This window comes from Oncorhynchus clarkii, chromosome 1 (genome assembly GCF_045791955.1).
Source record: "Oncorhynchus clarkii lewisi isolate Uvic-CL-2024 chromosome 1, UVic_Ocla_1.0, whole genome shotgun sequence".
Classification (NCBI taxonomy): domain Eukaryota; kingdom Metazoa; phylum Chordata; class Actinopteri; order Salmoniformes; family Salmonidae; genus Oncorhynchus; species Oncorhynchus clarkii.
In genome coordinates, this window is record NC_092147.1 from 31545258 (window position 1) to 31572122 (window position 26865).

Here is a 26865-nt window from a genome sequence, read left to right on the forward strand (position 1 = left end):
CTGTACTGTGTGTTCACAGGCAATTGCAACAGCTCGACTTTAGTTCCTTACTTCTGTTATATAAATATTCATACACATAGCTCATATAAACAAAGACATTCCGTCGTAAGAACACATACACCCAGCCATAAGACTGACCCCCTCTTCCTTATATAAACACACATCTCATCTCCCTCTAACTGGCCGGTCCCAAGAGCAAAGAACTTTTGCTGTGCACCAATGGGGCCCGCTCTGGCTAGAGCAAGGCCCGCCTCCAACCCTCCGACCAGTCAAGAAGACCGAAACGACAAGACTCCACCTACTTTATTCTATGTATAAAAATGTATGTAACCATTGTATAGGTCTCTTTTTCACCTGGCTCCTTGCCGAGTTATGTGAACTAGGTCCGTGCACGTAAAACTGCGGGACAAGATATCTCTGACTCATTAAAACTGTCTTTTGTTACAACTGAAATTCACTCTGTCCAGCGTCCGTGATTTGGTCTCAACTCTCCAGTATTTGAACACTAACACTTCGCATTAGGCAAAAGCCACAAAATACACTTGAATGGATTTCTGCAAATATGTAGCTAAATACCACTCTTACATTTGGGAAATTGACAGTCCTAGTGATCAAACAACCTTAAAAAGGTAGGCTATCTTTCCCTATGTGAACATCAACAACAGCAAGATAAACAACTAAAGCTAGCCAGAGCAAGATGAGCTCAAATATAATTAAGGAACAATATATTTACCCTCTCAAACCTTTTCAGCTTTTGTTGGCCTTCAAAATTGCATTGACAACCGATGGGGATTATCCTGCTCGCCCTTCTGCAGTTTGCCTGCCAATTTATGCGTTGTCCCAACAAAGCACACATGCTAACTGGCTAAAGTTGGCTAGCTTGCTAGCTACTTCCAGACACAAATGACAGAACACCTCACTGACCATTTTTATATAGACCATTCGTGATTAACAATTGCTTTTTTTTTGCCTACATTTACTTACACCGGCCATATTCAGCACATCTTGCGCGTTCATAAATTATTCTGCGCTCTGGCCCACTCAGACAATAGTAGATAGCTAGCCAGAGTGAATTTGCAAATGCAAGAGATATGCTAACTAGCTAGCTAGCAAATCTTTTCACATTTCTTGCTATCTAATGACATGTGCATCACTAGTTTTGTAGTCCCCGAAAAGCGATAAGGGAAAAAGTCACTCACTAACCCACTCCTCCAATGACATGAAGTCCACCTAGCGGCTAGCTAGCTAATGTTAGGCTCTGTTTTAAGCTTGCTACTACATACATAGATAAGCTACATGTAGCATATTAGCCACGTTATGACTGACTTGTGATCATTGCCCTTTCTAGTTTGACACATCGTCCGTTTTTGTCCAAAACATTGAGTCATTGAAACGGAAACAGTGCCTTCCAAACAGAGGCAGCAAACAATGTACCAGGCCAGCTGTGTTTTACAACCTGATAGGAATATTTTTTGGACTACCAAGAAATGTATTGGTGAATTACGGTATATTAATCATGAATTGAACTTCAACCATCTATTCTTCTAACAATGCCTTAGTGTATGTCACGTAATCAAAAAAAAACTGGAGGGCCAGCTGCTGAGTTCCTGGAGAGGTGGGATTTCCACCTGTCTTTCCCCAACTGCCAAATGGTCACTAACAACGACCGCAGACAGGCACTCCAGGTGAGGGAGAAGCTGACCACACTTCTCATGGCCAGCAGGTGAAGTCCCATGGCAGCATGCGGTGGAGTGAAGGTTATTTTAAAGAAACATCCACCATTGTTGATAAAATAAAATTCCTCAGATTATTTAATGTCTCATTGGCTCTCTTCATTTGTAAGTCATTAAGTGCATTTGAGAGTAAAGACCACACTGTAACCTCTTCCCTCGAACATCAGTATTATATGTACCTGGCATGGTACATCAGGTGAGCAGGAGCTCTAATTAAGGTTATACGACATACAGTTAGGTTGATAACAATGGGAAAGGGTAATCTAGGGTAAATGCAATTAGTACAGTTTTCCACCATCTTCACTGGCCTGACAACAAAATGCAGGTGGACAAAAAAAATGAATTAGGAAGAGATTGGGTTTTTACTTTCATCTGGTCTTACTCTTTCCTCTGTACACCTTTGCAGATCTAATTGAGATACTAAGAAACAAATGAAATTAAAAACATTACAGGAGAAAGTACAGGAAAGAACATGACTGGTATGTGCATTATTGAAAGGGGTGTGTGTGTGTGTGTGTGTGTGTGTGCGTGCATGTATGTACGTGTAAAAAAAAAAAACATACTGAAGATGACAGAGGGTCACGCTGCACCGGTGGTGGACATACTGAAGATGACGTAGAGGGTCACTCTGCACCGGTGGTGGACATACTGAAGATGACGTAGAGGGTCACTCTGCACCGGTGGTGGACATACTGAAGATGACGTAGAGGGTCACTCCGCACCGGTGGTGGACATACTGAAGATGACGTAGAGGGTCGCTGCACCGGTGGTGGACATACTGAAGATGACGTAGAGGGTCACGCTGCACCGGTGGTGGACATACTGAAGATGACGTAGAGGGTCACTCTGCACCGGTGGTGGACATACATGAAGATGACGTAGAGGGCCACTCTGCACCGGTGGTGGACATACTGAAGATGACGTAGAGGGTCACTCTGCACCGGTGGTGGACATACATGAAGATGACGTAGAGGGTCACTCTGCACCGGTGGTGGACATACTGAAGATGACGTAGAGGGTCACTCTGCACCGGTGGTGGACATACATGAAGATGACGTAGAGGGTCACTCTGCACCGGTGGTGGACATACATGAAGATGACGTAGAGGGTCACGCTGCACCGGTGGTGGACATACTGAAGATGACGTAGAGGGTCACGCTGCACCGGTGGTGGACATACTGAAGATGACGTAGAGGGTCACGCTGCACCGGTGGTGGACATACTGAAGATGACGTAGAGGGTCACGCTGCACCGGTGGTGGACATACTGAAGATGACGTAGAGGGCCACTCTGCACCGGTGGTGGACATACTGAAGATGACAGAGGGTCACGCTGCACCGGTGGTGGACATACTGAAGATGACGTAGAGGGTCACGCTGCACCGGTGGTGGACATACTGAAGATGACGTAGAGGGTCACGCTGCACCGGTGGTGGACATACTGAAGATGACGTAGAGGGTCACTCTGCACCGGTGGTGGACATACTGAAGATGACGTAGAGGGTCACGCTGCACCGGTGGTGGACATACTGAAGATGACGTAGAGGGTCACGCTGCACCGGTGGTGGACATACTGAAGATGACGCAGAGGGTCACGCTGCACCGGTGGTGGACATACTGAAGATGACGTAGAGGGTCACTCTGCACCGGTGGTGAACATACTGAAGATGACGTAGAGGGTCACGCTGCACCGGTGGTGGACATACTGAAGATGACAGAGGGTCACGCTGCACCGGTGGTGGACATACTGAAGATGACGTAGAGGGCCACTCTGCACCGGTGGTGGACATACTGAAGATGACAGAGGGTCACGCTGCACCGGTGGTGGACATACTGAAGATGACGTAGAGGGTCACGCTGCACCGGTGGTGGACATACTGAAGATGACGTAGAGGGTCACGCTGCACCGGTGGTGGACATACTGAAGATGACGTAGAGGGTCACTCTGCACCGGTGGTGGACATACTGAAGATGACGTAGAGGGTCACGCTGCACCGGTGGTGGACATACTGAAGATGACGTAGAGGGTCACGCTGCACCGGTGGTGGACATACTGAAGATGACGCAGAGGGTCACGCTGCACCGGTGGTGGACATACTGAAGATGACGTAGAGGGTCACTCTGCACCGGTGGTGGACATACTGAAGATGACGTAGAGGGTCACTCTGCACCGGTGGTGGACATACTGAAGATGACGTAGAGGGTCACTCTGCACCGGTGGTGGACATACTGAAGATGACGTAGAGGGTCACTCTGCACCGGTGGTGGACATACTGAAGATGACGTAGAGGGTCACTCTGCACCGGTGGTGGACATACTGAAGATGACGTAGAGGGTCACTCTGCACCGGTGGTGGACATACTGAAGATGACGTAGACTGTCTAGCTGCACCGGTGAAGGAAGTGGTCGCACTTACAGATAACGTTGGAGAGTCTGGCTGTAAAATTTCCACTTGTTGCCCTAGGCACAATAAATGGATCCAGAAAATAGAAAATGTAGCAGAAGCGCCTGAAGCTGCTGACCCGGACATCATCTTTCTCTGCCCCTCGCTCTGATACCTGTCCGTGAGTCCTCTCCATTCCCTCCTACAGTCTTCTTCTACATAGCCATGAGTACATAAGCCAAACCATCACCTAGTATAACTATAGTTATTAGATAGCGAACATGGACATGTCACCTACTGTACACACAGACACACTTATCTGACCAAATGATCAGGGAAAGTGTCAACCATAATTTCTATTACTATTTCTCTCACACACAGTTATTTGGCCAAATTACCAGGGGTAGTAACTAGCATAATTTATATGACTTTGTCTCTCCCTCACAAAACACACATTTCATTGGCTAGGTTAGCAAGCTAGTTAGCTAGCTAACCATATCTAGAAGTTTACTGCTAAACTGACCTGGAAATCCTAGTCGTGGCCAAAAGTTTTGAGAATGACAAATATGAACTTCCACGAAATTTGCTGCTTCAGTGTCTTTAGATATTGTCAGATGTTACTATGGAATACTGAAGTATAATAACAAGCATTTCATAAGTGTCAAAGGCTTTTATTGATAACTACATGAAGTTGATGCAAAGAGTCAATATTTGCAGTATTGACCCTTCTTTTTCAAGCCCTCTGCAATCCGCCCTGGCATGCTGTCAATTAACTTCTGGGCCACATCCTCAATGGGATTAAGGTCTGGGGAGTTTCCTGGCCATGGACCCAAAATATCGATGTTTTGTTCCCCGAGCCACTTAGTTACTTTTGCCTTATGGCAAGGTGCTCCATCATGCTGGAAAACATCTGTTCCTGGATGTTTGGGAGAAGTTGCTCTTGGAGGATGTGTTGGTACCATTCTTTATTCATGGCTGTGTTTAGGCAAAATTGTGAGTTAGCCCACTCCCTTGTCTGAGAAGCAACCCCACACATGGTCTCAGGATGCTTTATTGTTGGCATGACACAGGACTGATGGTAGCACTTACCTCGTCTTCTCCGGACAAGCTTTTTTCCCCCAAACAAAGGGGGTTCAAAGAAAATTACTTTACCCCAGTCCTCAGCAGTCCAATCCCTGTACCTTTTGCAGAATATCAGTCTGTCCCTGATGTTTTTCCTGGAGAGAAGTGGCTTCTTTGCTGCCCTTCTTGACCCCAGGCCATCCTCCAAAAGTCTTTGCCTCACTGTGCGTGTAGATGCACTCACACCTGCCTGCTGACATTCCAGAGCAAGCTCTGTACTGGTGGTGCCCCGATCCCGCAGCTGAATCAACTTTAGGAAACGGTCCTTGCGCTTGCTGGACTTTCTTGGGCGCCCTGAAGCCTTCACAACAATTGAACCGCTCTCCTTGAAGTTCTTGATGATCCGATAAATGTTTGATTTAGATGCAATCTTACTGTCAGCAGTATCCTTGCCAGTGAAGCGTTTTTTTTTTTGCTAAGCAATGATGACGCCACGTGTTTCCTTGCAGGTAACCATGGTTGACAGAGGAAGAACAATTATTCCAACCACCACCACTGATTTAATGTCACTTTTATTCATACAAAAAAACAATTATAGAAACCATTATAATTATAGAAAGAAAAGTCTCACACTTGAAAGGGGTTCTAGTATTGCTTCAAATAGCATTAGCTGAAGAAGTGGTATGTTGGAGATAAAAAATAAAAAAGTAACCTGGGTGTTTTTTCACACAAACACTCGTCCTGTCCTGCTCAGGTTCCACACATTGAGCTGTAAAACTAAACAGATGTCTCACTACATGGGGCTAAAATGCTACAAACAAACATAAATAACAGCACATTAATTTGGCATTTTTACAAAACACAGTTTTAAGAGTCCATCCAGTGTCCGCTTTACTATTCTGGGTTCTGAAAATGAAAACAACGACAACAATAACAGAAGGAGAACTTTCTGTGGCCGGAGAGAGAGGAGCAGACAGGAGAGAGGGAATGTGTGGGTTCTGTTTGTCCCTGCATCAGGCTTCCAAGAAGACTGGCTGACTGTCCATGTGTAGCATGTTCCGTGTTTTGTGTCCATGTTAAGTCTCCTCTCTGTCTGTGTGTTGAGTGGAGATGCTGATGTGAGTACTACAGCAGGCAGACAAAGCAGTCTGTAGTCTATAGGGGATTCTCTTCTCTGCAAAGTCGGTCTGTTGGTGAGAGAAGCTGACGTGGTTAAGTTTCCTTGGTCACTGCCTGTGGTGAGTGCTGTAGCAGACAGACAAAGAGGTCTGTAGTACTGTTGGTATTTAGTAGACAGACACAATTGTCTGTAGTCTTTCTCAACAGGGTCAGAAAAATCTGAATCAGGAAGTGAATTCCACCTCAGGTGACATGTGCCATAGACTCTGCACAAACACACAAACATACCTCTATGTACACAGTTGCCCTCTCCTTCTCTCTCAAACATCCCCCCCCCCCCCCATGGGCCCCTAAGTGGTACGTTCCTCCCCATTAGCCTCCTGCTTGGTCCTCCTAAGATTGCTCTTCATCTTCACAAACTCAGGGGTGTTCTCCTGCTCCTCCTCATCCTTCTGCTGGTCCAACTCCAGCTAAACACAGATAGAGAAGTATGTTAGGTTAAATATTAGTACAAGTACATTTTAGCTTGTAAACTCAACAAAAAAAGAAACTTCCCTTGTTCAGGACCCGATCTTTCAAAAATCTTCATAGAAAAGGCATTAAACAGTTTCCCATGCTTGTTCAATGAACCATAAACAATTAATGAACATGCACCCGTGGAACGGTTGTTGAGACACTAACAGCTTACAGACGGTAGACAAATAAGGTCATAGTTATGAAAACTTAGGACACTAAAGAGGCCTTTCTACTGACTCTGAAAAACACATAAAGATGCCCAGGGTCCCTGCTCATCTGTGTGAACGTGCCTTAGGCATGCTGCAAGAAGGCATACGGACTGCAGATGTGGCCAGGTCAATAAATAGCTATGTCCATACTGTGAGACGCCTAAGACAGCGCTACAGGGAGACAGGACGGACATGATTTCCCTCGCAGTGGCAGACCACGTGTAACACCTACACAGGATCGACAGGTACAAGATGGCAACAACTGCCCAAGTTACACCAGGAATGTACAATCGCTCCATCATTGCTCAGACTGTCCGCAATAGGCTGAGAGAGGCTGGACTGAGGGCTTGTAGGCCTGTTGTAAGGCAGGTCTTCACCAGACATCACCAGCAACAACGTCGCCTATAGGCACAAACCCACCGTCGCTGGACCAGACAGGACTGGAAAAAGTGCTCTTCACTGACGAGTCGCGGTTTTGTCTCACCAGGGGTAATGGTCGGATTCGCGTTTATCGTCGAAGGAATGAGAGTTACAGAGGCCTGTACTCTGGAGCAGGATCGATTTGGAGGTGGAGGGTCCGTCATGGTCTGGGGCGGCGTGTCACAGCATCATCGGACTGATCCTGTTGTCATTGCAGGCAATCTCAACGCTATGCGTTACAGGGAAGACATCCTCCTCCCTCATGTGGTACCCTTGTTGGATCGGAGGGTGAGGGCTTGGGCCATTCCCTCCAGAAATGTCCGGGAACTTGCAGCTGCCTTGGTGGAAGAGTGGGGTAACATCTCACAGCAAGAACTGGCAAATCTGATGCAGTCCATGAGGAGGAGATGCACTGCAGTGCTTGCAGTTGGTGGCCACACCAGATACTGACTGTTACTTTTGACTGTAGGAGGAATGTATATGGTGGAGGCAATTAAGCTTGGAATGTATTGAGTAATGGGAAGGCAATCACATGGTTGCAGTCACTGATAAAGGTGGAGAGATGTGGATTAGTGAGGAATGGGGGCCAGGGTCAGGTCACATTAAGGGAGAAGGAACAGTTTATTGTCTGCATCACTTAAATTCCTACCTAGCAATAAAGATGTAATGTTGAGGGAAGGAGGATACCTCACCCAAATTGGGAGGGAGATAGATCTATCTATCTATACACACTTGTGTGGAGGAAACATGTCTTAGTCTTTCAGCTGTTTGACCCATTGAGTAAATAAACTTGGTTTGAGCTTTACTAATCATTGGTGAGTTTTTACTCTATTTAGAAACAAACAGTATCAAGAATACATTTGAACATAGCTGAAAAAAATAGAAAGGATATTGTCTCCAAACGATTTGAGGGAGTGCATACAGTCGGCTACTCTGTGTTGAGCAGTTAACAAAGAAACAAGTCCTGCTATATGCTTAATTTAGAGTTATTAATGTAACTTTAGATGCGATACAAATGTTGGGCTATATGTTTTGATTTGTACAAGGCTGCATGATGCAACTAATGAAGTCATGAGCTCTGCTTAGTTTTTTTTGCGCAGGCTGCACACACTTCATCAGTCTCTCATTCACAATTTGACAAGTACTTGGTAATGCCTCAAATTTCCCGGTGGCATCCCCTTTGCGTGGCAGTAATGTCCCCTAAAAAAGTCCATGCCTTCTGTGGCCAGTGGCCGTTGTGCTCTTGGGCTGAATATAATCATTATATATCCCTTGTCCCGTCTGTGTGCTCCCAAGCACCTCTCACTCACATGGCTCACCCAGCAAAACAGGGATTTAGACATTTCTGCAATAAATATAATTTCATTTTTTTATTATAAGTATTCAGACCCTTTACTCAGTACTTTGTTAAAGCACCTTTGGCCGCGATTACAGCCTCGAGTCTTCTTGGGAATGGCTCTACAAGCTTGGCACACCTATAATTTGAGGAGTTTCTCCCATTTTCTGTGCAGATCCTCTTGAGCTCTGTCAGGTTGGATGGGGAGCGTCACTGCACACCTATTTTCAGGTCTCTCTAGAGATGTTAGATCATGTTCAAGTCCGGGCTCTGGCTGGGCCACTGGTTCCGAAGCCAGTCCTTTATTGACTTGGCTGTGTGTTTAGGGTCGTTGTCTCGTTGGAAGGTGAACCGTCGCCCCCAGTCTGAGGTCCTGAGCGCTTTGGAGCAGGTCTTCATCAAGAATATCTCTGTACTTTGCTCCGTTCATCTTTCCCTCGATCCTGACTAGTCTCCCAGTCCCTGCTGCTGAAAATCATTCCTACAGCATGATGCTGCCACCACCATGCTTCAATGTAGGGATGGTGCCAGCTTTCCTGAAGCCTTGACGCTTGGCATTCAGGCCAAAGAGTTAAATCTTGGTTTCTTAAGACCAGAGAATCTTGTTTCTCATGGTCAGAGTCCTTTAGGTGCCTTTTGGTAAACTCCAAGTGGGCTGTCATGTGCCTTTTACTGAGGAGTGGCTCCCATCAGGCCACTCTACCATAAAGGCTTGATTGGTGGAGTGCTGCAGAGATGGTTGTCCTTCTGGAAGATTCCACAGAGGAACTCTAGAGCTCTCTCAGCGTGACCTCGCGGTTCTTGGTTACCTCCCTGACCAAGGCCCTTCTCCCCTGATTGCTCAGTTTGGCCGGGCAGCCAGCTCTAGGAAGAGTCTTGGGGGTTCCAAACGTCTTCCATTTAAGAATGATTGAGGCCACTGTGTTCTTGGGGACCTTTAATGCTGCATACATTTTTTGGTACCCTCCCCCAGATCTGTACCTCGACACAATCCTGTATCAGAGCTCTATGGATAATTCCTTCAACCCCATGGCTTGGTTTTGTTATGACATGCACTGTCAACTGTGGGATCTTATATAGACAGGTGTGTGTCTTTCCAAATCATGTCAAATCAATTGAATTGACCACATGTGGACTCCAATCAAGTTGTAGAAACATCTTAAGGCTGATCAATGGAAACAGGATATACCAAAGCTAAATTGCGAGTCTCAAAGCAAAGGGTCTGTTTTTTATTAGTAATACATTTGCAAAAAATTCTGAAAAACTGTTTTCACTTTGTCATTATGGTGTGTTATGTGTAGATTGATGAGGATTTGTTTTTTTAAATTTAATTTTAGATTAAGGCTGTAACGTAATACATTTTGGAAAAAGTCAAGGTCTGAATACTTTCCGAACACTGTATTCTCAATGTATATTTAAATATATATTTAAATCACAGTATATTTGTTACCCAGATAAAAACGGCTGCATTGGTCCTTTATTTAACTCAGGAATCACCTGTGTGGAATAACCTGCTTTCAGTATACGTTGTATCCCTCATTTACTCAAGTGTTTCCATTATATTGGCAGTTACCTGTAGGTTTACAGTGTTGGGTGTGTGTAAGTATCACAGTGTGTGTGTGTGTGCAGAGGCATGTGTGTGTGAATGTGTGTTTACCTGTTCTAGTTTCTGTTGTCTCTTCATTAATTCTATCTCCAGGTCGCTCCTTTTGGTGTGGGCCTCCTGCTCCTCCCTCTGGGCCTTGAGAACCTGCTCTCGCTTCCTCAGCTCCAGAACCTTCTGGAGCTCTGGCTTGTTCTGGGGAGCTAGGCCCCTAGGAGAAACAACCAATCGCAGGAGCTGTTAGTACAAACATCCTCTTTCATAATATAATTCTCCCTTTATTTTACTCCAAATTCTGAGAAGTGACTTGAGCAGTCCCCTTACTGATAGACATGACATTGATGAAACAGGCGTTTCCATTTTGTTGTTATGCACCTGTGTTGAGTTGGGAGTTTTATGATTTCAAAATGTCTCTGCCTACTGCCATGACATAAACACAGACTTCAGCCACCCCTGTAGTCAGCTAGTTATCTAATAAGTAACTGCATCATAATAGTGTGTTTGTGTTACAGTTAGAACATAGGTAGTTAGGGAAGAGTAAGAGACTGATTGGTTAAGACTGGTTAAGAGCATTGGGCCAGTAACCGAACAGTCGCTGGTTCGAATCCCTGAGCCGGCAACTAGTAATAATCGTCCGTTCTATCCTTGAGCAAGGCAGTTAACCCCCAACAAGTACTGCTCCCTGGGCTCTGATGACGTGGAAGTTGATTAAGGCAGCTCCACGCACCGCTCTGATTCAAAGAAGTAGAATGCATTCGGTTGTGGAACTGACTAGGTATCCACCTTTCCCTAATCCTCCTTACAGAACGTTCCTTACCATCCCTGGCTCTCATCATCACCACCACCATGACTAATCCACTTTAAACCAAATGTAAAAAAATCCTCTCAAGTTCCCCCTCACATCCTTTCACCCCTCTCCTTTCTTCCCATCCTTCATACTCCAGAGCTGTGTTCATGTCCATAATGCACATGGTTCTGTGCAGCGTGCTAACAGGCCAGACACAGTGATGTACAGCTGTCAACAGTACACACTGTGTTTATACATACATAAATACATACACACACACACACTCACACACACACACCACAAGGTTTTGAGCATCTGTCCATTCAGAGTGAGAGGGAAAAGACACCCTTTGAGCCTCAGCACTGATGGTGTGAATCAAAGCCACACACAGTCATGCATGCAAGCACACACGCATAACCAGTGTGAATTGCAGCCACGGTCCATTCTGTAACTTGCATTTTCCCAAGTGGCAACTCAAGGTATTACAAAAATATTTTTGGCAAGATTGGTTCTCTCAATTCGCCGAGATCCATCCATTTATTCTACCCACCCACTCAAGTGCAGAACTGTTCACTGGAAACATACGTTTTAGATTGTAAAAAAGATGGTTGTGATTGTACTGCTATAATACTATTGGGGCAGTAGGAACCTTTACATGCAGTAAGTACAAGTTGATATGTAATAATTCTGAGACAGTAGAAGGAACTAAAGGTTTTATATAATAACTCATATTAAAAGTTTCATGCATTAAGGTTTACATGGCAGTACTGTTATGCATCTCCCACAGGGGTATCCCCAATGCACTGTCATAGCATAGCAACACGCTGCATTAGCACGCAGTCACAAACTTCTAACAGATTCAGGATCAGCTGACTCAACCCTCAACCCTAACCTTAACCAATAGATGGAAATCAACACAATCAAACGGTAGGCAAGGATAAACCTTTGAACCTCTGTGTGCAGAGTTGAACGCCAGGGTTATATACTGTTCATGTCAACCTCATGAATGGCTTGGATCTCATCCATCCACGGTCTGAGCCAGGATGTATTTCTACCACAACACAGTGATCTGCCCTGGGTGAGTCAGTCAAAAGGAAGATAAACGGGTGTTGTATGAATAGAAATGTTACCGTTGCCCTCTCGATTAAGACGAGGATCAGGGGAAAGACAGCTGGGAAATAAAATGTAGTAGAAACAGGAGAAGGAAGAGAAGTGTGTGTTGCCCCAGTGTTGTTCCCAGTCCCCTTACATCTTCTGGTTCATCATGAGTTCTCGATGGAGGTCTTGGTGGTTTCTGGAGCCCTTGACTGGGTTCAACAGCTTCTTCGGTTTGATCATCTCCTCACAGTCCCCCTCCAGATAGTCCGGCTCAGCCATCACACTCCTGCCCCGAGACAGAGACAGACCTGGGTCCACACACCGATCTGATGAGGGGAGAAGACGGGATTCAATATGTTATTAGTCATTTATTATACATCTCAATTCATGGATTCATTTACACACTGTAATGGTCAACTATACCAGCTCTCTTTCACACAAACATGTCAAAATCAGGCTTCAGCTCTGGATGCTATCGAGACATCCATCTGTTTAATGCACCGAGACATTCCAACCCTCACTACTGAGAGGTTGGAGTTACATAATCATTCCATTCCACTAGAGGAATGTTCTATTCTCCAGAATGAGGAAAACATCTGCATAGAGACTCTCACAGGCAGGGCTGGTTCCAAGCATAAGTGACATAAGCTGTCACCTAACTGCAGAAGACCGGCCGGGCACATAGGGTACCTGCCAAAGGGCCCTGACCCCCAGGGGGACCCCATTGATTTTGATATGTCATGCTAATAATATATCTGCATGAGAATGACTAAGTGATTAGAAAATGTGTAGAATTACAGAAAATATGCTTTAAAACAAAAAATTATTCTGTCAAAACGGGGGCCACTAAAATGTTGTGCCACAAGGTGAGGGGCCCCCCAACCAAATCTCGCTTCGGTCCCCCAAAAGGCTAGAGCTGGCTCTGCTCACAGATACTGCTGGCACCAACAAGCCTATATCCATCAAAATATCACCTTTATATGGATATACTACATTTAAAATGTCATCCAGAGATGGAATTACTTGATTACAGACATACAATACAGTCCCTAAGATAATCAGCTATCAACTTAAATAGGGAGTAGTCCCATTACCTATTCTAAATTTCTCACAAACTGATTTGAATATCCAAATAGGTTACACATTTCCATTAGTCCTACATAGATTTGATCATCTATATAGATCAGAGTACAATTTCCTGCAGCCACCAAATGAATGTAAAATGTATGGATAATATATACAGCATGTTTATTTAAGACCATTTCTCCCTGGAGACAATTCCATATTATCATACCAAATCTTCTTATTGTACTTTGCATGAAAACCATATGAAGAGTTATCACGACACAGACAGTCTGCATAACAATAACAAAACACACTGCATATGCAAAAATCCCACCCATTGTCCTTTCATTATAAAACGTTACTTTAACCGGTAACACATTTAAGCATAATAAAGCATAACAAATATCTAGACATTGGGAAATCTAACAAAGGTTCTCCAATTTACTCTGCAGTAGGTGAGGGAAGACTAGTATTCTTCATAGTAGCCATCTCAACTGTTGATTTAAAGTCAGAATAAGCTAACAGACTTCCCACTTAAATAGCTCAATTTGAACACTAGACAGGGGAGGAGAGATTCACTACTGCTGTGTTCCCTGTGTGCGCAGCTGTCCTACTGAGGTTAGAGCAAAGCGGATGGTTGGAATGAACTATGATGAAATGTGCTATTACCTGTACACGGCGTCCCCTCACACACACACAGTTCATATTTTATCTATTGACCTGGAAATAACTTTAATGACAAAGCTCGTCCCTTTCTCAGAGATTAAAGGTCAGCCAGGAGTATAATTAGCACATTCCAAGAATAGGTGCATTTATGAATGGCTTTTGTAAGTAGGCCAAAAACACCAAAATGGGATTTTATAACTGTGTGTAGATTACTTAGGTAGTGGTAAGATTTCATAGCCTGACATAAGAAGTATTCTCATGATTTGTTCATCATCATCATGCAGCGTAGGCTACAGGGCCCAAAACATGTCATCTGAGACACAGGCATGCTAGGCTACAGGGCCCAAAACATGTCATCTGAGACATAGGCATGCTAGGCTACAGGGCCCAAAACATGTCATCTGAGACACAGGCATGCTAGGCTACAGGGCCCAAAACATGTCATCTGAGACACAGGCATGCTAGGCTACAGGGCCCAAAACATGTCATCTGAGACATAGGCATGCTAGGCTACATACCGTTTTTTTTTACTTAATTGGAAACTTTATTAAGTGCATTTCTAGTCTGCGTGTAGACCTGTGTTGAAGAAACAACAACGCTGGGAAACGGCGAGCATGGAGCTGTAATACAGTACGGACAGGTTCTCAATTTACTGTTGATAGTTAGAATAGTAGAATACACAAGGTGTGATTTAGAACTGTGGTTGTGCATCAGTAGTTTTTCTTGTTATGTCAGTCACTGACACAGTCACTCAATTAGCAATGTCAGCTAACAATTTTTAGATTGGTAAGTTAGCTGGCCGTTAGACTAACTTACCAGCTATCTAAACTTATTGATTATGATCGTCATTCTTACTCACTAGGGGGCGGTTGGTGAAGGGGGCCACTGAGGAGAGCTGTAATGTTTACATCTCAACATTAGAGGTCACCGCTGCCTCACACCCCAGAGACGAACAAAGAGCCAGTTGCATAACAAAGAGGTGGATAATAAGAGAAACATCTCTCTCACGTTTTGACTGATCTTTTTCTCTGGCGAGGGCCAGATGTAGATCTCATTATGGGAGGCAGAAAAGAGGTGGATAATAAGAGAAACATCTCTCTCATGTAGGCAGGGATTAGGAGAAAGTGACTGATATTATTATTATTTATCATGCTAATAATAATAATAATAATAATAGTAAACAGTATGGCAGCAGCATAAGTGGTGGGTGGGCATGTGTGAGAGTGTGTCTATGTTAGTGTGAGTGTGTGGGTGTGAGTGTGCAAGAGTGTCAGTGTAGGCGTGATAGGTGGATATACAATACATGTAAACAGGGCACACTGTGTGTGTGTGTGCATGTCTGTATTGGCGTGTTGCTGCTGAGTATATCAAAAGCAATACCCTTTAGTGTGAGCAGCAGGGGGTAGTGGAGCAACCAGGCTGGGGGTATTGAGAAATCATCCGTTTGCTTAACACATCTGGTGCCACTTCCTCTTTGCCCCAGGGGAAGAGTAAGTGACATTGGGAGTTTAAAGGGCCCAGGCTAGTCCCAGACGGGCTGTATCTCATATTCTAAAATGGCTTCCCCACCTCATCTCCTTTTCTTCATGATCAATTATCTGCCATGATGAAAACATAGTGCTGGAAATCTACCTGTGTTTTAGAGAGGATACAAGGGAAGGAAGCCATTTTAGAGTGTGGAGACATGTCCTCTCCCTTCTTGCCTGGGACAGAGCGCTGAGCGCAAACTTTAAAGTTGTGAAAATTCAGTGCAACGTCCAGTGCGCTTTTAAATGTGACCACTGAGGCTGTACTCGCTTTAAGTTACTGTTTTAACAGTGGTCAAGGAGGCTACTGTTGCCATTTGATCATAATATAGGCCTACCAGAGTGGCCTACCATGAAAAACAATGGAGAAAATGCATTCCATAATGCATGGAAATAGCTGTTCTATCATTCAGCCTACAGTAGCAATGTGTAATGCTCAGTGTAGGCCTGCATTCCATGAGAGTTTAGAAGAAAAAAATGCAGGGCTTGACATGAACCTGTTTATCCACTTGTCCTTCTGACAATGAGGGGACTGAACATGTTTGATGCAAGAAACCACAAAATAAATTACATTATTACTCCCATACTATTATTACAGCGAATCAGGCAAATTATGCTACCCTCTATTGGCTACTTAGCTTATTCTAGACTGTCTCAAAATACAACACTGCCCCTTAAGACAAAAAAATAAAATCTTTACCTGACTCGCTTTTCAAATATGTCTGGAAATGTACACGTTTTGGGCTCTTGTAGGAAGCAATTGCTAACTTCTATAACTGGGCTAATAATGCACTAACTAGCAAAGGATATGAACAAAATGTGCCTACGTGGCTACATGCAGCTCTCACTTTGATCTTAAAACAAGCGCATCTACTCACGACTGCTCATGCTGTAAACACAGTTCAGTTCAAAGTAAATTGCACAGACCCATATATGGCAATGGTCTATTTGCATATAGTTCTAATAGAGCTCTGATTGGATATGCTGCACCGGTCTGTGTAGAGTATGGGTATGGCCTGAGTCGTCCCCGTCAATGAAATAGAATCCTACTGATGAGTTCTGCCTACAACAAAATCTCTTGCATAGTTTGTTTTGTTTCGGTATGTTGCATTGAAAGTGGCTAATATTGTGTTGATTCGATCACAATTGCCACAGGAAAAAAGGTAAATGTTGATTGTGTTAACAGGGAAAACTTCAGAAAGTTGAGTGAAGTTCAATATCGTGCTTCTCTGCGTGGCAGTCCTGGGGAGCTGCACGGCAGTCTTGGGCGTGCAGGGCACGGGTGTGACATGCTGCCACAAGACTTTCTCACTACAATACTGTCACAGAGAGCAAAAGACAGAAAGAGAGCGAGAGAGAGTGTAAAACACACATGCCCTCCCATCTTATCCTGTGGGACATACAGCATCTGTCAACACCATGACCGAAATATGATTTTAGGCTGAAAGAAATAAACAGCATTCAGCAGTGTGAGCGTGTGTGTAGAGGACTTTTTAGAAGTGTACTTCCTGCTATTCCAGGCATCCCCATTAAAGCAGCTCTTTCATGTTTATAGGTGTAGGAACCAGATGGCAAGTGTGTGATTCTCCAGTCAGACCTGACAACCTCACTACAGAGGAACTAATACTCTACAAAAACACTGCTACATGGTCAGATGACACTGACATACACAGAGAGAAGAGGAATAAAACCTTGTTATGCATCTTCTTGTTTACTCTTTCCATGTAGAACCCTCCCACAACCTCTACGTTATGCTGTGTGTAAGGCACACTGGGAAACCAGGGGGCGGGAGAGAGGGGTGAAAGGTCAAAATTAACAGAGATAGAGACATTGAGAGAAAGAGAGTGGAACTAGCCCATTCATTACAATCAGTGAGTGAACTAATGGGTGAGTACTTTCTCAAGGGTGTTCACTTGTGTTTGCATTTATAAGTAGTAAGAGAGAGAGGAAGGGATGGAGTGACTGAGCTTGTATAAAGTAGGTGTGTGTGTGTGTGTGTGAGTGAGAGAGAGTCACTGAGTCTACACTATCAGGCTGCATTAGAGTTAATTGAATGACAGTCTTGGCACTGCACAGGGCTACTGCATCAGAACAGATTGTCCTTCACTGGGACTGCATGAACTAACAGCTAAACACACGCACACATCCACTTCCTGTTGTTGGCCTTGTGTCTATGATGGTGAGAGTGATGACTGGTCTCCATGGTGATGGAGGAAAAAAATATTACAATTGAAAAGAAGTTGAGATGATTCAGACCAAAAGACTCAAAGAATGAGGCGTGGGGACACTTGCTTCGTGCGAGGTCATAGGTTGAAAGAAAGTAAGAGATTATAAAACCCTTCCTCTTCGTCCATGTGGTGCCGATGTCCTCATTAGAGAGACCAGCTGGCGGCCTGCTTTACCATATGACCCCCTGCCCCCCCCCACAACACACTTAGTCATGAAGAAATCCCTGATTAAAAAAGAGATATACAGCCTTCTAACTGACAGAGGCGGATGGAGGGATGAGGAGGTGGTGGAGAAAGAGTTATATGTGGACCAGTGATGTTTAGCAGTGCAGATGTTGTTTCTCACTCAGCACATCCACCTAGAATGAGTTTCGGGGGGCTGCGGTCTGGTTTGTATTTCCTGTCCTAGAGCGAGAATAGCAGAGAATTCTAGGGTCTCAGCCCTGAATGATTGCTGGGAAACACCCCTCCCCAGTTTCAAAGTAGGGTGGGGGCCTATACACAATCAAATGTTTCTCAGGATACACACCCACATAGAGCAGCGTGAGTCACGACAGCGGGAGTCGTGTGAGTCATGATCTGTGTCAGAGTCCTCTAACATTAGAAATACTGAAACACCCAAAATGGAACGTTTGTGAACTCTATTCAGCCCGGACGTCATTCCACAGGGAATAGTGAAAAAGTGCAACACACATCCTATCAGTGTCAGCCTAATGCTGAGAGATCATTACAGCTACCAGCCAGGAGACACACAACAACAATCATGTCTACGGCACAGAGAATGTCTGTGTTCTCAAACACACAGTTCTTGTCACCTGCAGCATGTGCAAACTGGTGTTTCCTGGGAAGAAAACTGCAGCAACAGGATTTCCCAACCATGACCTAAGCACTTAACTCACTACATGGTACACACGGGCAGTGAACAGCACATGATAGTATACTTGCTCATAAAATGTATTCAATATAAGCCTACTCATAAGAGGGCTGAATCAGTTACGAGCGTATTGAGTTAGGATAGATAGCTTTGTACAGAAACCAATCTGCAGAGAGATGTTCTCTCCCTCTCTGTGCCACACCCAGACCTCTTCCTGTGCGGCAATCTGCACACTGTACAGAGAGATGGCTCCACTTTCTGTGTACTCTTTCACAATTTCCTGTTGACAGGAGCGTTGTCTCATACTAAGTAACTAACTAACCAACCTAACTAACAAACTAACTAACTCACCAGTCCCAGTTCTACATTAAAACCAAATGTCTCTCTGAAGCCTCGGAAGACAAACCGTCTGTTCTTAGTTAAGCTCAGATATTCTGAGGCACCGAGTGTGGTATTTAGCCACGAGCAGTAGCCTGTCTAAGTTGGACACACTCTTAAAGGGAGTGCTCCTAATCTCAGCTTGATACCTGTATAAAAGACACCTGTCCACAGAAGCAATCAATCAGATTCCAAACTCTCCACCATGGCCAAGCTCTCCAAGGATGTCAGGGTCAAAATTGTAGACCTACGCAAGGCTGGAATGGGCTACAAGAAATTCGCCAAGCAGCTTGGTGAGAAGGTGACAACAGTTGGTGTGATTATTCACAAATGGAAGAAACACAAAAGAACTGTCAATCTCCCTCGGCCAGGGGCTCTATGCAAGATCTCACCTCGTGGAGTTGCAATGATCATGAGAACGGTGAGGAATCAGCCCAGAACTACACAGGAGGATCTTGTCAATGATCTCAAGGCAGCTGGGACCATAGTCACCAAGAAAACAATTGGTAACACACTACGCCATGAAGGACTGAAATCCTGCAGCGCCCGCAAGGTCCCCCTGCTCAAGAAAGCACATACAGTGGGGCAAAAAAGTATTTAGTCAGCCACCAATTGTGCAAGTTCTCCCACTTAAAAAGATGAGGCCTGTAATTTTCATCATAGTTGAAGTGTACCTATGACAGACAAAATGAGAAAAACATTTCCAGAATATCACATTATAGGATTTTTAATGAATTTATTTGCAAATTATGGTGTAAAATAAGTATTTGGTCACCTACAAACAAGCAAGATTTCTGGCTCTCACAGACCTGTAACTTCTACTTTAAGAGGCTCCTCTGTCCTCCACTCGTTACCTGTATTAATGGCACCTGTTTGAACTTGTTATCAGTATAAAAGACACCTGTCCACAACCTCAAACAGTCACACTCCAAACTCCACTATGGCCAAGACCAAAGAGCTGTCAAAGGACACCAGAAACAAAATTGTAGACCTGCACCAGGCTGGGAAGACTGAATCTGCAATAGGTAAGCAGCTTGGTTTGAAGAAATCAACTGTGGGAGCAATTATTAGGAAATGGAAGACATACAAGACCACTGATAATCTCCCTTGATCTGGGGCTCCACGCAAGATCTCACCCCGTGGGGTCAAAATTATCACAAGAACGGTGAGCAACTACGCCGCCAGGGACTCAAATCCTGCAGTGCCAGACGTGCCAGAAGCAAGGGGACCCTGCTTAAGCCTGTAGATGTCCAGGCCCGTCTGAAGTTTGCTAGAGAGCATTTGGATGATCCAGAAGAAGATTGGGAGAATTTCATCTGACCATATGACACCAAAATATAACTTTTTGGTAAAAACTCAACTCGTTGTGTTTGGAGGACAAAGAATGCTGAGTTGCATCCAAAGAACACCATACCTACTGTGAAACATGGGGGTGGAAACATCATGCTTTGGGGCTGTTTTTCTTCAAAGGGACCAGGACGACTGGTCTTATTATACTAATTTTCCACCATAATTTGCAAATAAATTCATTAAAAATCCTACAATGTGATTTTCTGGATTTTTTTTTCTCATTTTGTCTGTCATAGTTGAAGTGTACCTATGATGAAAATTACAGGCCTCTCTCATCTTTAAGTAGGAGAACTTGCACAATTGGTGGCTGACTAAATACTTTTTTGCCCCTGTACATGTCCATCTGAAGTTTGCCAATGAACATCTGAATGATTCAGAGGACAACTGGGTGAAAGTGTTGTGGTCAGATGAGACCAAAATGGAGTTCTTTGGCATCAACTCAACTCGCCGTGTTTGGAGGAGGAGGAATGCTGAGTTGCATCCAAACAACACCATACCTACTGTGAAACATGGGGGTGGAAACATCATGCTTTGGGGGTGTTTTTCTGCTAAGGGGACAGGACAACTTCACCGCATCAAAGGGACGATGGACGGGGCCATGTACCGTCAAATCTTGGGTGAGTACCTCCTCTCAGCCAGGGCATTGAAAATGGGTCGTGGATGGGTATTCCAGCATGACAATGACCCAAAACACACGGCCAAGGCTACAAAGGAGTGGCTCAAGAAGAAGCACATTAAGGTCCTGGAGTGGCCTAGCCAGTCTCCAGACCTTAATCCCATAGAAAATCTGTGGAGGGAGCTGAAGGTTCGAGTTGGGAAATGTCAGCCTCGGAACCTTAATGACTTGGAGAAGATCTGCAAAGAGGAGTGGGACAAAATCCCTCCTGAGATGTGTGCAAACCTGGTGGCCAACTACAAGAAACGTCTGACCTCTGATTGCCAACAAGGGTTTTGCCACCAAGTACAAAGTCATGTTTTGCAGAGGGGTCAAATACTTATTTCCCTCATTAAAATGCAAATCAATTTATAACATCTTTGACATGCATTTTTCTGGATTTTTGTTGTTGTTATTCTGTCTCTCACTGTTCAAATAAACCTACCATTAAAATTATTGATCATTTCTTTGTCAGTGGGAAAACGTACAAAATCAGCAGGGGATCAAATACTTTTTTCCCTCACTGTAAACTGGTTGGAAAAAAAGTGAAGTCATGTTCCTGCCTCTTTGTTAAGAGTTGCCTTTAAAGCAGAGGCTTGTGTTATCACTCACTCACACACGTTGTGACAGGCAGGGTGATAGATTATGGAGTGAATGGAGCTCATTGAAAAGGCAGAGACATCAGTTTGAGTCACGCCATAGGAATGTGATGAACCTACAGAACTATTCTAATACTGGAGCATGACCATAGCCACACACCTCCGAACAGAGGATGGTAGAGGAGTGAGATACAGATGGCTGGGTAACCAAACACCTGTCCTCCAGACAAGTGAAAATCTAAGCAGATATATACACACACACACACACCTGGACACCTCCCCCACAAAATAAAGTGATGGGGTTGGGGTAGAGGGGGCAGTTTGGGGAGACAACTGTCCCGCTCTCCTGTCCCCCTGACACAATGGCTGCTCTATGAGCCAGATATACACGCTCACAGTTGGCACCAACACATGCTAACATAGGAATGCTCAAGGTATATCTGACCAACCATATCTCTTCACTGTATTTCAGACACCACTGCCAGGAGGAAGGACTTTACTACAACAGTCACACAAACAGTTAGAACAGACAGTCAGACACTTGCATCGCTCTTATTGGCTGAGGCCAGTGGTGAGCTAAGACGGTAGGGTGGATTAGGTGCGTTTTGTTTACATACTGCTGGAATTTATTTATATTTTTTTTACTGTTACCGTTAGCAACACGACAGACTACCGTTACAGATAAAGACAGACGGACAGAGACAATAAACACACACAGAACACCAAACAACCAGGTGACCCAAAAACACTAATAGTTATCATATATAGTCTTTGTTCTCTTTTGTGTTACGTTGTCTAAATTGCAGCACAAATTAGGAGCTGTCACATAGCAACACACAATACACAGACAAAAAAATGTTTTCCCTATCCTTTTGTCAACAAGCTATTTATCAATTATGGCACTGGAACTCTTCCCCATTATAATAAGTATGGACAGTTAGTTGGCCTACTCTGACTGACCTCAAAGACTACAGTAATGTACCTCCATTCTGAACAGAGACTGTCTGTGTCTGTGTTACTAATAAGACAGGATCATGTCGGGATTCAGCCAGGAGGTTTTAATCCAATTCATGTAGCTCAGACTCCCCATCTCCTGTATACTTTAACCCAACAAGCACTCTTACTGTAGGGAGGGGTGCTTTTAGTCTTGTGTGTGTGTGTGTGTAAAATCAATTTGTGAAATACAGAGTGGCCTGTTCAGTAATGGTACTTTATTCTGATTGAGGCTCCTGGTACAATGAAGGGAAATCAATGCCGAGCCATAGAGAAGCTGTGTGTTTGTTCCTTGCCATAAAACATTTTCATAGAGGTAGTGTATTAATATGTAACATTAAAAACCTGTTTGTGATTAAAGGGATACTTCGGGATTTTGGCAGAGGCCCTTTATCTACTTCCCCAGAGTCAGATAAACTCATAGATACCATTTTTATGTCTCCGTGTGCAGTTTGAAGGAAGTTGCTGACTAGCGCAATTGCTAACTAACATTAGCACAATGACTGGAAGTCAATGGGTATCAATGGTATAGGTGATTAGGGAAGGGGAGAGACCATGCCCCCTCAAACCTCAATACCGGAGCTGTGCAGCAATAATGTGTATTGGTGACCGCTTCAAATTAGTGGATTCAGCCATTTCGACTGACAGGTGTATCAAATTGAGCACAGCCATGCAATCTCCATAGACAAACATTGGCAGTAGAATGGCATTACTGAAGAGCTCAGTGATTTTCAACGTGGCACCGTCATAGGAGGCCACCTTTCAACAAGTCAGTTCATCAAATTTCTGCCCTGCTAGAGCTGCCTCAGTCAACTCTAAGTGCTGTTATTGCGAAGTGGAAACGTCTAGGAGAAACAACGGCTCAGCCACGAAGTGGTAGGCCACACAAGCTCACAGAACCGGACCGCCGAGTGCTGAAGAGCGTAAAAATCATCTGCCGTTGGTTGCAGCACTCACTACAGAGTTCCAAACTGCCTCCGGAAGCAATGTCAGCACAAGAACTGTTCGGCGGGAGCTTTATGAAATGGGTTTCCATGGACGAGCAGCCGCACACAAGCCTAAGATCAACATGCGTAATGCCAAGTATCAGCTGGAGTGGTGTAAAGCTCGCCGGCATTGGACTCCTGAGCAGTGGAAACGCGTTCTCTGGAGAGAAGAATCACGCTTCATCCTCTGGCAGTCCAACAGACAAATCTGGGTTGGCAGATGCCAGGAGAACACTACCTTCCCAAATGCATAGTGCCAACTGTAAAGTTTGGTGGAGGAGGAATAATGGTCTGGGACTGTTTTTCATGGTTCGGGCTAGGCCCCTTAGTTCCAGTGAAGGGAAATCTTAACGCTACTGCAAACAATGACATTCTAGACAATCCTGTGCATCCAACTTTGTGGCAACAGTTTGGGGAAGGCCCTTTCCTGTTTCAGCATGACAATGACAATGCCCTAGTGCACAAAGCGAGGGCCATACAACAATGGTTTGTCGAGATCGATGTAGAAGAACTTGACTGGCCTGCACAGAGCCCTGACATCAACACCTTTGGGATGAATTGGAACGCCGACTGCGAGCCAGGCCTAATCGCCCAACACCAGTGCCCGACCTCTTGTGGCTGAATGGAAGCAAGCCTTCGCAGCAATGTTCTACCATCTAGTGGAAAGCTTTCCCAGAAAAGTGGAGGCGGTTATAGCAGCAAAGGGGGACCAACTCCATTAATGCCCATGATTTTTGAATGAGATGTTCGTCAAGCACATGTCCACATACTGTACTTTTGTTCATGTAGTCTATTTCTCCCTCATTGCACAGACACCTTGCACATGCAGAGTTTATAGGATTAATAGGTTTACAGTGTAGCCTGTGGTTTTTACAGTGTACGTTATTCATGTAAATTCATTGGTTTAAACTTCCTGTCTGTATATTCTGTGTAGCGTCTGTCAGTATATTACCCATATCCACAAAGCGTATCAGAGTAGGAGTTCTGATCTAGGGTCAGGTTCCTACCTGTACATATAATTGTATTCATTATGATCTAAAAGGAGAAACTAATCCTAGATCATCAGCACTCCTACTCAGAGAGTCTACACAAACACAGATGAAGACATAGAGAAGCAACACGGTATACATTCCTGCTCATAAATACAAATCATATGGATTGTCCCTCTAACCACATTGACATCAATGCAATCGAAAATCACATCAAACAGAAGGACACGGGAAATTAAATAAGAGCAAGCGAGAGAGGGACATGGAGGTAAGTGTGCAGCATGGGCTGTATGTCTGGGGCTCAGGTCAGTCTGCTGACTAATGAACATGGATGTCCTACTCCTACTGCACAGAGACATTACACAATGACTGATGTATATAGAGGACCCTAAACACACACATGTGCATTTTAAGGAATGTATCAAATTGCATCCAAAAGGAAAAAGGCACCTGTAACTGCCCTACTGCCATAGTCCATTCACAATACCTGAGACAAGGACACACTCCATTTCAGCATACCTGAGAGCAACATTTGTTTGTGGGGTATTCCTGCATGCTGCAGTTGGTAATGTAGAGTATATCCTTGATAATCACTGGGGATGATGATATGGAGAACCCCCTACCAGTGTGTGTGTGTGTGTGTGTTGGGGGGGGCATGATGAACAGAGAAAGAGCAGGGCCAGGAGGTGGAGAGAGTGAGATAGAGAAAAGAGAGAAAGGGAAGGGCAGTTCAAAGATCAGAAAACAGATGTAAAGCATTCAGTAAATTCATTTCTAAATGACTACCACGTGTTGGGCCTTTCCCCTCATCCTCACTCACTCTCAACTCTGTGCAATTTACACATTCATATTCTGTATTTCTTATTTACATGTACTGCAGCTCTCTTTCACTCAGCTCTCATCTCCTCTCTTCCACCACTCTCCGGTAGTTGATTACTGAAAGTGAAGTTCTGAGAAATTACTCAAGACAATGATTTCCTCTCTGACCCAATAACTTACACAAACTTTTGGCATTGCAAGCAAGATTTAGTTCTGAGTTCCGAATGCATGTATACTCCAACTACTATCTGTGAATATAATACTTTACAGCCTTCAAGGTGGAATCTCTCTCCTGTACCCACTGGGCTATGCTACAGATCTGTCTAGTACATATGAGATATCTGGGTTGAGTGTAGTTAAAGTTTGACAAAGGTAGCTAGCTATCAGTCGTTAGAACCCTTGGCTATAACTGACCACAGGGACAAGTCTGATTGCATAAAAGATCAAATGTCACAGACACAAAACATAGGGTACACACACACACACACCAGGAGTGTCATGTCTCTGTGGTTGACAGTGAAAGGTCAGTGTGTCAGAGAAGACTAGGGCCATGTGGTCCAGACCTGCAGAACAGAGTGATTCATCACTGCCTGTCTATGCTGTACACACTGATACAATCTCATACCCAATTGTTTACTCAGACCTCAGCTATCCAACTCAAAACTAACAAAAGGCAACTAAGATGATGTAGGTAGCCCACTTCAGTGACAATGTGTATATTAAGTCAAATAGTTAAATAAATCACTCACACACACACACACACACATTGATTCATACGATTTCAATAAGTCTAGGGCATCTTACTTTCTCCAACAGGTTCCATAAACTCATTGGTTAAAGTCCTGAAGTTGATAATGACTGGATTGATTGGAGGTGGGCGAAACAACGGTCAGATGGGCGAAACAACGGTCTTATTCTGAATCTCTTCTGCTTCTTTCTTCACTGTCCCGTTAGCGAAACAATATGCGCTTTTAAAGCAACAATGACTCCCGAGTTTCTGTTTCGCAATATCTCCGTTTCTATAGCCTCAAATTGAACACTTCTTATCAGGGCGGCGTTGTTTCAAGAAAATCAAACAAATCTAGATGATTAAATCGGGCACTACACGCGGCCCGATGGATAGGCTATAGCCAAAGCACACACGCTGCTTTGTGTGTGCGCTCATGAAACAGACACAACTGAAACAGACAGACAAAACGAAAACATACACATACCTACCTAAAATCGATCCCGACGCTACTTCTCCAAGTCGACTAGTTAAATAATTAAAAGGGCAAAGTGGTTTTGAGCCTCATCAGTGCTTCTCCAGTTCACTTCTCCGTTTAGGTGTGTCTGCGAATCTGATTTTGTGCTTCTATGAAACTGTTCAACTGCCCTACATACACATTCGACCCATAGAACATTTAAATGAATGCCGGATGGGCGGGCCAATATGATGTCATGCTCCTCCTCTCTTTCTCTTTCTGCCCCGA

The 26865-nt window shown here is 44.3% G+C and overlaps 1 protein-coding gene across 3 annotated transcripts; it reads right to left on the reverse strand.

The window, feature by feature from the left end:
• Positions 1 to 4772: 4772 nt before the first annotated feature.
• Positions 4773 to 26806, reverse strand: LOC139405823 (protein FAM107B-like). 3 transcript variants are annotated; one of them, XM_071148269.1, is made up of 4 exons: positions 26612 to 26806; positions 12417 to 12591; positions 10435 to 10591; positions 4773 to 6766 (listed from the first exon to the last, which is right to left on the reverse strand). In XM_071148269.1, the coding sequence occupies exons 2-4, from the start codon at positions 12542 to 12544 to the stop codon at positions 6647 to 6649; spliced, it is 405 nt and encodes a 134-aa protein (XP_071004370.1). In that variant the 5' UTR covers positions 12545 to 12591; positions 26612 to 26806; the 3' UTR covers positions 4773 to 6646. The 3 variants fall into 3 exon arrangements, with proteins under 3 accessions (XP_071004370.1, XP_071004362.1, XP_071004377.1); XM_071148261.1 differs by having other exon boundaries at positions 5641 to 6766; positions 26198 to 26751; XM_071148276.1 differs by having other exon boundaries at positions 5733 to 6766; positions 26608 to 26789.
• Between the last annotated feature and the right edge of the window lie 59 nt (positions 26807 to 26865).